Here is a 10916-nt window from a genome sequence, read left to right on the forward strand (position 1 = left end):
CAATATAATCTTGCAAGAAAAATAAATTTCAATTGCAAAATTAAAATAGTTGGAAACATAGTTGCATGTTATAGGGATTGCCTATAGCAAACACATTGAACAATGCATGATATTCCAGAAAACAGGGTGTGGAATGCATATTTACATGATGTAAATATAATACAGTGCAATATATTTAATATCTGAGGGTTTAAATATAAGAATACAATGCACAGTATATGTTATGACACGATTTCACAGAAATGTGGGGGCTTTTCTGTAAATTGGTCATTGACCCTTCATTGCCGGCCGAATGGGCCAGGCCCATTCGGCCCAAGGGAACTGCCCCATATAAAAGAGAGGGGAGCTGGGCAGTTAGGGCTGCCACCCTATGTCAGCGCCCTATGCCGCCGCCGCCTGTGGGAGATCGGGTCGCCGGAGAGGAGGCTCAAGCCGAGCCGACTGCGCGATGGAGGAGGCATGGCCAGACGCCGCCGTGCCTTGCTTTGCCGATGCCGCCTGAGGGAGGCACGGCCGGACGCCGCCGTGGGCGTCGCCGTCGCCGATGGGGAGCCACCGGTCACCTATGGCCGGCTCGGGCGAGGGCATGCCGCCGCTAGGGCGGTCCGCGCCGCCGCCGTCGATGGATCTCTCTGGAGCGCGGTGTCAGAACCGCGCGAACGGCAGCAAGAGACAGCCGCCACGGGCTTCTTTGCGACGTCATCGAGCCTCGGGCGCCGCTGGTGAGACACCGAATAGGGCTGATGCAGCCGAGCAATGCCGGCTTGATCTACGACATGGCCGGCCGCCGCCGGCCTATAGCCATGAGGCCGGCTCGGGGAGCCATTGTGGTGGGCCGCCGTCGCCTGAGGGACGGCGGCCGGCTCGGGTGGCCGGCTTGATGCGCCGTGGTGGGCCACCGCCGCTGCCTGAGGGTAGGGAGGTCGGCTGGCTCGGGTGGCCGGCTTGATGCGCCGTGGTGGGCGCGTCGGCCGAGAGCCGACTGTGCGCTGCGCCATCGGCGAAGGGCGGTTGCAACGCTGCCGGTTGCCGTTGAGGGCAGATCTCCGCCGGAGAGTGGAGGTGGAGGACGACGGTTACAGAACCATCGTTGTGGTAAGCACATCACCACTTGCATGATTGTGGTCTGCTTAATTGAAAGACTCCATGATTATGCTTACCTTGCGGTGTTCTCCTTTGTTCTTCTGTGTGCGAGTCCGGCCGATTAACTAAGCATAGTTTCTCGGTGGCCCGACTCAAGAGGAACTCGCCGCTGGAGGGCGAAGGGTGGAGCGCCGGAAGATGATGGCGAAACGGCGCCGAGTGCTGTTGATTGCCGCTCGCCGCCGCTTGCATCGCGTACCCGACGCCGCAATCAGAGGTAGAATCTACGTGCTCTGGGCGGCGCCTTCGTGCGATTGCCGATCTGTCGTCGGCCGCCGTGTGCAGATTCTGTGAGGGCCACTGGAGATGTACGGTGATGATGGAGTCGATGTTCTGTTGAGGCTCGACTTCTTCTCTTGTTCTCAGTGATGAAGGCCTTCGTGCCTCTTGTGCCGCTCAGGGTAGAACTAGCGTGGCTAATAACGTGTTGAGAATTGAAAGTACAGAATATAAAGTAGACAAAGAACAATAGATTCAACTCTTGTTTTCTCATTGATTGATGTTGAATATATACATAGTGAATGGATGTGTGCCTTCCGAACGGTTGTCTATTCACTAAGGGACATGTTAACTGCTTTAATGATGATCATTTGCATTTGATCATATGGTTTATAACAAAATGTTTTCCTTTCCTCTTTAATTTTGCTCTGCTCTGCTCTAGTCTACTCAGGTAATTTTTTTGTTTTCTGGACAGTCGACACCGAGAGTAAATAAATCGTACGGAGTAAATACGAGGAGATCGAGTCTGTTATATCTCTGATGATCTAAAACCGTCTAATGATTAGAACACAGTGCTTGCTAGCCTGCGTGCCGGGAGGCCATAGTCATTGACATCGCCCTCTTCTTCCTTCTCCCCCGGCTTCTTCCTCTCTGCCCCAAGCCCTGCCCGGCCACTGGCTTCTTTCTCTCCGGCGCCCGGCAACCTCCTCTCAGTCACAGACCGCGGCCAGGAACCGCTGCCACCCCTTCCGCCACCGGTGGCTTCCCATCCGCCCCGACCTACATTCCAGGTTCATTTCGACCGGGAACTGTGGTTACGATGAAAAGCAAGACCAGCGTTGTACATTACAGAGAGACGCCGTAACAATACGCCTCCAGTTTATTCATCCGAATCAGGCGCTAATCTAATCTATTTTAAAAATCTAACCAAATCGGGGAATCATCCCAATGAAAAGCGGGTACAAGTAATAGCATACGTTTGTTTGTAATGAGCTCATGCTGTTGCTTACTCTTATGTTTCGTTCCCATCTTGTATCAAGAGGTGAAGATTGCAACGTCACAACGTCATCCGGCGTTCGGATGCTGCTTCAGACTGAACCTGGGACTTGTCAAACAATTTTGCCTCCAGATTCCAAAGAGAGTGATTACCATTTCTCGCTGAGGCTGTATGATCCATGCAATTGCTATCCACAAACCAGCAATGTTAACCTACAGCTCAAATGTTATGATTGAAAGTAAACACTAAAAACACAAAGTTAACAGCTCATCTGAGTGGTTACATATTTAAAATACATTGCAATTGCTCCAATATCACACTAATTACTGACCACCAGGCTAGCTAATATTTTGCAGCACAAACAACTGTATGTTAACTAGACGTACAGGAGCCAGTAATCAAGGCACAACGTAAAAAGAAAAGAAAAAAGATAGGAAAAGGCAGGGTCCAGCGACCCGTCAAGAACTAGGGATAGTCCTTGTGGTTTTTAGCAGGGTATGGTTATGGACAGCTAAAACCAGGCCTCCAGTAGAGTTGTAACTACTTGGATTCCAGAATAAGAATCTGTGGGTGATTAGCATAGATCCTGGATCGTTTCTTTTTTTTTTTTTCCTTCCGATTGTTCTTTCCAAAGGCAGCATTACTTCGTAATATTTACAACTACAAAAAAACACCATTATGCATAAATTTTGCCAGAAATTGACGGATCCATGGCCGAGCTGAGCTTGGATGTAAGGGTAAAATCGAAGCAAAGAGAGGCCAATCGCAATGAAGCAGAATCAAAATGGTTTCTCACGAAGTTTTAAGAAGAAAAAAATAGCAACTTGCGTAACATGAAAATTAATTACCAAATTTTACCTGTCATAGGCTGTAAACATCTTCATCCAGACATGATGTCCAATACTGGTCTTATTGTACTAACTTTCAGCTTTTAGACAATAACTTCCAATTCCAAATGTTGAAACAAAGCTTGAGCATACATATAGAATATCAATAACTCAAAAAATGTGGGAAGGACAATACCTACCTGAGATTTTTTTTTACCCATGTAAAAGGAAGACTGTAGGGTTCCAAACAGAGCTGTTGCAGCAGATCAGAGACTTAACAAGTGCAACACTTCAATAAAACCCATAGTACAATAATAAATAGCAAAAGGAACATGGTGGTCTACCTTATGAGTCACAACTGGTAATAAAACTATCTAAATGTTCAGCTAATGATCTGGACTTCTAGATCTTCCGTAGCCATGCCTGATTGGAGAACGTGATCTGCTCCTCATTCTCCCTCTGTCGTTTGTCATATCACCACTCCTATATCTGTATCCGCCTCTTTCAGAATCCCTCCCATTTCTGTATGAACTGCTCCTATCTCTGTGATCATATGACCTTTCTCTTCCGCGGCTTCGATCATAGTGACGATCACGGTCATAGTCACACTCCCCTGACTTCTCTCTTCTGGTATCACTATCCCTGCCCCCACTATGGTACTCTTTTTCCCTCTGTTTCCTACGTTCCTCTTCTTTCTTCTCCCTTGCAAGCCTCTCTTCCTCTTTTGCCTTTTCTTTTGCAGCCTGGATAGCAAAAGACAACCATAAGTACTTAATGGATTAAAGCAGTATTAATACTTCTAATGCGATGATACTTCACCTTATATTCCGTCAGGAAATCTCTAACCATACCATAACCAATGTGCTGTTTCCCAGTCACGTGGGATTGTGTTCTCTCAAGAGCATCATCGGAAACTAAGAATGATCCACACGTTTCACAAAGTTCCATCTTCTTCTCAAGCATGGCCGCTTTGTTGTCTGCTTGGTTAGCTAAAACTGTCTTCTCAGCATTTAGAAGGTCAACCTGCAAACCAGAAATGAAGTGTCACCAATTGATGAAACAGTATTCAAACATAGTAAAGAAACAAGATGGATTTTGCACGTCACTACCTTCCGCATAAGGGCCTCAGCTTCATCCACTTTACCAGCCTCACCAAGCTCCTCGATTTGCTCCAACAGCTTTTTTATCTGTTCTTCTCGCACTGAGAGCTGCTCAGTTATTTTGCTAGGGATTGGTAGTGGCACAGCAGTATCATGAGCCAACCTTTCTCGACCGCGCCTTATTTTTCTATCCAAATCCATAACCTGCAACATAATAAACAAATGTAAATATACTGGTCAAAAAGTTTTGCAAGAGCAAGTGATAACTCACCAATTTCTCGCATTGTTGTGCAAGCTCTGCCTCAAACCTTCGCATATAACTATCATGCCTGGGAGACTTCTCGAAGCTGCACTCGCCAAGGAAAACCCATTTGAGAATACATACAAATAGATAATTGTATACCTATCCTAGATAGCTAAGTATACAATAGTTGTATACAGATGTCAGTAAGCCCATAACAATCATTAAAATCACTTCATCAGATAGAATTGTTAAACACCCAAACAATGGCCCGTGTACAAACCTACAAATACTATGAGGACACTCACATAATGTAACTTGTAAGAACTCTTAAAAACATCTCGAACTTTCAAGCACTAGTACGAAATTCCGCATGGCAAAATCTATCTTGTACATACGAAATATCCATTTTATATTCATCTGGGTTGCACAAAAGCTGACTCCCTCAAGCCAAACACGGTTGAATCACTTCGCTCCATATTGGTTGTTGAATTACTTCGCTCCATATTGATTGTTGAATTACTTACTTCGCTCCATATTGGTTGAATGTTGATGGAATAGCTGACTTGACACCTGCAATTGGTCTCTCAGATGGCAAGATGAACAACGGTAGATGTTCCAATCGAGCAAGCCGAAGACGAAGATAGTGTGTAGATTTCCATATCCGTTGTTAGATTTGTTGCTTTCCCTTTGAGTTCGGCAGATCTGGGATTTTAATCTGCAAATGTAGTAATGTACATTCATGTGTAGAGATACCCATATGTTGTAAATTTCCCTATCAAGAACCTAATCGCTTGTTGTAGTGCTCCAGAACACACTCATCAAGGGCATAACCTGCAGCAAGGCATCCACTGACACCTAGAGCTTGCTCATTGCGATGCTCGGCAGCTGATGAGGACGGAATGCAGAGAGATATGGGGTGTCATGGCTTTTGGCACCAATGGCCACAGCAATTTACTTGTTTTGCAATCAATCTTTTGTTAGCTATTAGGTGCATTGGTCAGGTATATGTTAGTTAGCTATTAGATCCATTGGTTAGGCTTATCTGCTAGTTAACTATTAGATGCTATATATTGGTAAGTGGCTGTTAAAGGAGTTCCTGTACCCTTAGTCAGCAGCAAAGGAATAAACAATAATATTTATCTCTACCAGTACTGCCCTTCTGATTTGGTTTGAATACGGGACCGACATCCTCTTTTGTTTGTAATTGGGCTTGCCCAAACAAAGGAACCTTGCTGTGAGAACCCATCCGAGCTGGGACTACTTCTATTTTCATTCTATAGATTTTTTGCTTAGTACTCTGTACAGAAGGGAGGAGCCGTATGAGATGAAAACCTCATGTACGGTTTTGGAACGGAATTTTTTGCACTAAAAAAGATTATGGAGGACTCTTTTTCCCCAGATCATAGCATTAAGTATTTCTTGGCGAGCTATAAGATGACCAAATTTATAAGTATTTCTTGTAAAATATGAGCAACACCAAATCCTTCGAGCCCTACCCAACGGAATGTTCCGCGTTCACCTACAAAATGACACCATCATCCTGGGCTATATTTCAGGAAAGATCTGGTCCATTTCTATACGAATACTGATGAGGGATAGGGTAAAAAAAATGAAGTAGTTATGATTCAAGCAAGGGACGTGTAACTTATAGACTTCCCCATAAAAAATGAAGTCATTCTGATTCAAGCAAGGGGCGTGTAACTTATAGACTCCCCATAAGGATTCAAAGTGTACCGAAGACTCTAAGGATAATGAAGATTTGAACATCGAGAAATTGTGCAGATAGAAAACTCTAAAGAAAAAAAAAAGGATTCTTTCATATTTGATTTCTATAGACGAGGGAAATGCTTTATCGAAGGAAATAAGAAAAAAGCTGCATCTTCCCCATCCTGTACCTTTCTATATCTCTCTCATGTAGCACATTCATCTATTTCTTCTGCAAAACTTATCTTTTATCTCTCTTATCTACTGATGATTACTTATTGCTCTACCCCCAATAACTCTTCTACTATCGAAGCCATAACATGGAGAGATGGAACAGGGATAAGGGTGAGGTGGATGTCAACCGTGCTATCTTAAGGTAAATCACCAGCCACGCAAGAGAAATCTGTTAGCATTAGCAAACAGTGAAAGTGAACTGCCCCACAAGCAGATGCAAGTTTAAGGAGCTAAGAAAGTAATATTCAAATTTAGAGAGCTAATTGATACGATCGCAAAGTTTGAGGAGTTTCAATGCAATGTTTCAAAAATCCCTAGGACCTAATGTCTATTTGCCGCCTAGGCAGCCTGCGGCCGCCTTTTTTACTGCTCCGATGAAATTCTCTCGTTTTTCACCTAGAATTTGATCGTTAAAAATATCCTCTTGAAAATATGTAGGTATATTTCCCAATCCCTTACTAATATGCATTTAACCCCATAATCACCAAAATTTCAGGTCAATCAGATCGAGGAATGGAGTCAAAGGACGCGGGTCGACATCTAACAAAAATGTGGTACGAAAGGGGTATACCTCTTCGGGACGACAAATTAATGACGCGGAACGCGACCCCAATTCATCTGGGTCGATGACCCGGGTCAATGACACATCCGGGTTTTTGTTTTTTCCAAGCAATCAAGACATATATGGCATATACATCAAAGAAAAAAAAGAAAAGAAAAGAGAAATGGGCTACTAACTCATTCAATCCACTATCAAACCTAGTCTAGTAGCCCATATAAACACCACACCTCTCGTATCCCATCGATACTCTCTCTCTCTCTCTCTCTCTCTCTCTCTCTCTCTCTCCTTATCCATTCAACCAGTCGGTCGGGTGGGTGGGTGCGGTGGTCGAGCGGAAGGCGTGGCGAGAGCGGCCCGGCACAGCGGTGGGCAAGCGACGCGGTCCTGGTCACCAGTAAGCCTCTCTCTCTCTCTCTCTCTCTCTCTCTCTCTCTCTCTCTCTACAGCAGCGGAGTTGCGCGGGGGACGAGTTTCTGCGGCGTCCTAGCGGCAAACCGGACCCACGATCTGGGTCGTTCGATCCAGGGTCATGGCATCAACCCCGACTTTTGTGACTACGTTCAACCCTATATTTCTACCAAAGAGAGCGTACCCCGTGCGGAAAGCCTCCACACACTGTGGGGTCAGGGAAGGGAATTTCTAATAAATAAGATCAAATTTCTCTAACAATTGTGGAGAGCATTTTTGTCATGTCTTGATACAACCTTTTTATAAAAAATATTGAGAGGAAGTCAGTGTTGGAATGGATGCTTTTTAAAGACTGGGTAGGGTGTCATGGCACCCCCGTTTCATATAAAAGTTCTTATGTTCTGTCTAGTAATCAAAAATCTAGTTTTGCACAGCAAGATGTGCCAAGGAAAATACAGTTTTTAGCTTAATGGGAAATTAGAGCGGCTTAATGCTCACAACTAGAAACAAGCTCCGGTCAGCAAACAGAACACATTACTACTAGATTAACTCATCAAATCCTACTGAATTTCAAGAAAATACACATCGCAATCGGCCTCACCTCTCCTTGAGCTTCGGGTCATGGATCCTCGAGCACGGCCCTGCAAACACCAGATTGAACCAATCAGTAAAACAAACGGCACCAAAAAAAAAAACGCAGAAATTACAGGACTAGGGCGGCATCAGGAGCCGGAAGGAACGGCCGTACCGAGGTTGCTCTTGGTGTTGATGAAGAGGTCGTGGGGGCAGAAGCGAACCATGAAGGGGCCGCACACGTCCGGATCGTCCCACTTCAGCTCCTTGTGCCCCTTCTTCTCCTCCTCCGTCAGGTTGCGAGCTGCAGATGACAGCACCCGCGGCGCGGTTAGGGTTAGAGGTAGGGCCTGGGGGAGGCGTTAGGGGAACGAGAGAACCGGGTGGTACCTGTGCCCATGAGCTCGTCGAGGAGAGCTCGCTGCGCGTCCATGGCGGAGAGGGCGGTGGGGCCGTCGAGAAACCCTAGCCTGCCGCGCCTTCCTTCCCCTTTCCTTTTCTCGGCTGGCCGGTATCCAAATCCGACAGGGAAATAGGGGGCCGCTTTCGTTTACTATTTTCGTATCCAAATTACATACGCGGATAACTTAAATCATACTCCCTCTAATTACAAATATAGATTATTTTAGACTCCTCAATTATTCTATAAATATAAATTATTCTTAAATTTTTATGCATTTTTTTTTCTCTTTTGTTCTCTTCTTACCTTTATTTAATAAATATTATCACTCTCACAAATGAATGAGTTATTTTTTTAATACAAAATAAATAAGGAACAACAAGGTTATTTAATCTACTTTCTTAATCCTTATGCACAAGTCTAAAACGACATATATTTGCAATCGAGGAGAGTAGTTATTACTGCGACACGACGAGACACGATGATTTATTATCTTTATAATTTTATAATATCTATGATATATAATGTAACGATGTCAATTTTATCTTGACAATAAACAATATGAGCCAATTATATCACAGAATTTATAGTGTGAATATAACTTGAAAGTCTATGTATGCTTGTGAGAGTGGTCTGATTATAACTTGTTAATCTAGAATGAACAATGGTGTCTACACTCCTATTATGCTACAGTGTTGTACTGCACTGCTATAGTATTATACTGCACTGCTATAGTATTGTACTGCGCTGCTACAGTATTGAACCCGCTTCTACAGTGTTGTACTGCTGTTTAATTACTTTGCCCGTTAGTTCGTAGAGATGCAGCTGGCAGCTCTTCACTCCTCAGTAGTGGGTGCGGGCGGAGAGGCAGCGAAGCGCCAAGTCAGAGCAGCAGAGTAGCAACAGCAGTGCAGGAGCAGCAGCGCATGCCGTAGGGGCAACGACGGACTGCGAGGAGCGCAGGGGGACGGCCAACGCCGTACCCGTTAGCATCGTGGCGTCGGTATGGCGAGAGCTAGAAAACTGTCACGCCGATATGGTATCGATATAGCGACATGACAATTATAATCTAAATAACTGATGTATTGCATAGGAATTTGCAAAATTGCTCCTTTTAAAATTGAAATAAAAAAATTCACCATACACGCACAAGTATTACGAATCTACGAGCTTATCTAAAAATAAATGAGAAAATCTAAGCTCTTAATAAAATTCACTAGATGTTTAACAAAATCACTGATCCGTGAATATCAACAAAAAAGTTATTCGTGTTCTTGGGTATTTATTGGGGAATAGCCTTACAAACCCTCTTCAGATGGTGGGTCGAATACCTCTAATAAACGCAGATTACAAATGATTACAATTGTGTTATTCAGAATAATGCTTAACGCCGCAATGGCCCTTCAGATAAGTAGCGAAGGTAGCATCAGACCTTCGGACCACGATCGAAGGCTTACCCACATCACCGTCAGGAAGTCCTTTGAAGCGAGTGCCAAAATCATCATCACAGGCGAAGCCTGAGAAGAGCCTTCAGAGGTCAACCGAAGGCCCATTCATGAAGCCATGCCGAAGTCGGCCTAAGGTGCGCCGAAGATCCCATCTGCGGTAGACCTTTGAGGGCTAGACCGAAGGAATGACGTTCGTTGGAATCCGAGGACGATGAAGGATGGAATTGTAAAAATACCAATGTACTTAGGAATGTACCAAATTACCTCTGAATATGTCAAAAATATAGCAGTTAGAAGGGTAATGATGTAAATTATAATAGAGAGTAATTGAGTATAAGCTATAAATAGACTATTATTGTGTCAAAAATGACAGTTAATATTAATGATATTGCACAATTTCTTATAAGAGCATGTCACATAGAAAAGCCTTCGGCTTCCTCTAAAGGGCCAAAGGCCCTCCCCTGTATTTGATAACCGAGCTTCCAATAGTATTCAAATTTGCATTTATATTTATTTAAAAGAGAACGTATTAAGTTTACGTTTTTAACAAAACTAGTGGCCTAACCAATGGGCATAGGTAATAAAATACGGAGCCTCATAGAAGAGTTATATACATACAGCTGGGGTCCTCTAACTTCACGGGGGAGTGAAGTCATGGTGACTTCACTCCATTGCGAGCTGTTTGATCTCAGATGGATAGATAGGATTTGATGCTACAATATTTTTATAAATAGTATATTTGCTCTTATACCTGACTACATATTATTGTACCCCTCTCATAAATTATTTTTTTGCTTCTGACTTCATCCCTTGATCTGGATTCATATACATAAGTGTAGGAAAATTTACCTTTGCATTTGTACGCTCTAAGAAATTCTAAAATGTTCATATATGCCCATCATGTCAAAATATTTATATCTGCGAAAACAGATTATACAAAAATATGTCATATGTGCATTGTTAAAAAAGAATAAGAGATAATGATTATCTTTTGTGCAAAGCTTTATCTCTTTTTTCTTTTTGCACACTACACATATAAACATATTTTTACACAATT

The 10916-nt window shown here is 43.7% G+C and overlaps 1 protein-coding gene across 5 annotated transcripts; it reads right to left on the reverse strand.

Moving 5' to 3' along the window:
- Window positions 1–1872: 1872 nt before the first annotated feature.
- Window positions 1873–8564, reverse strand: LOC133890765 (uncharacterized). 5 transcript variants are annotated; one of them, XR_009904104.1, is made up of 10 exons: window positions 8402–8564; window positions 8187–8315; window positions 8040–8079; window positions 4558–4633; window positions 4296–4490; window positions 4006–4209; window positions 3531–3929; window positions 3218–3439; window positions 2373–2571; window positions 1873–2142 (listed from the first exon to the last, which is right to left on the reverse strand). XR_009904104.1 is itself a non-coding variant. In XM_062331291.1 (8 exons), exons 1-7 carry the CDS (start codon window positions 8442–8444, stop codon window positions 3573–3575), a joined length of 1044 nt encoding a protein of 347 aa, XP_062187275.1. In that variant the 5' UTR covers window positions 8445–8564; the 3' UTR covers window positions 2177–3439; window positions 3531–3572. The 5 variants fall into 5 exon arrangements, 2 of the variants coding, with proteins under 2 accessions (XP_062187275.1, XP_062187276.1); XR_009904105.1 differs by having other exon boundaries at window positions 2373–3019; XR_009904103.1 differs by having other exon boundaries at window positions 2373–3439.
- Between the last annotated feature and the right edge of the window lie 2352 nt (window positions 8565–10916).

The sequence above is a fragment of the Phragmites australis genome, chromosome 14 (genome assembly GCF_958298935.1).
Source record: "Phragmites australis chromosome 14, lpPhrAust1.1, whole genome shotgun sequence".
Classification (NCBI taxonomy): Eukaryota; Viridiplantae; Streptophyta; class Magnoliopsida; order Poales; family Poaceae; genus Phragmites; species Phragmites australis.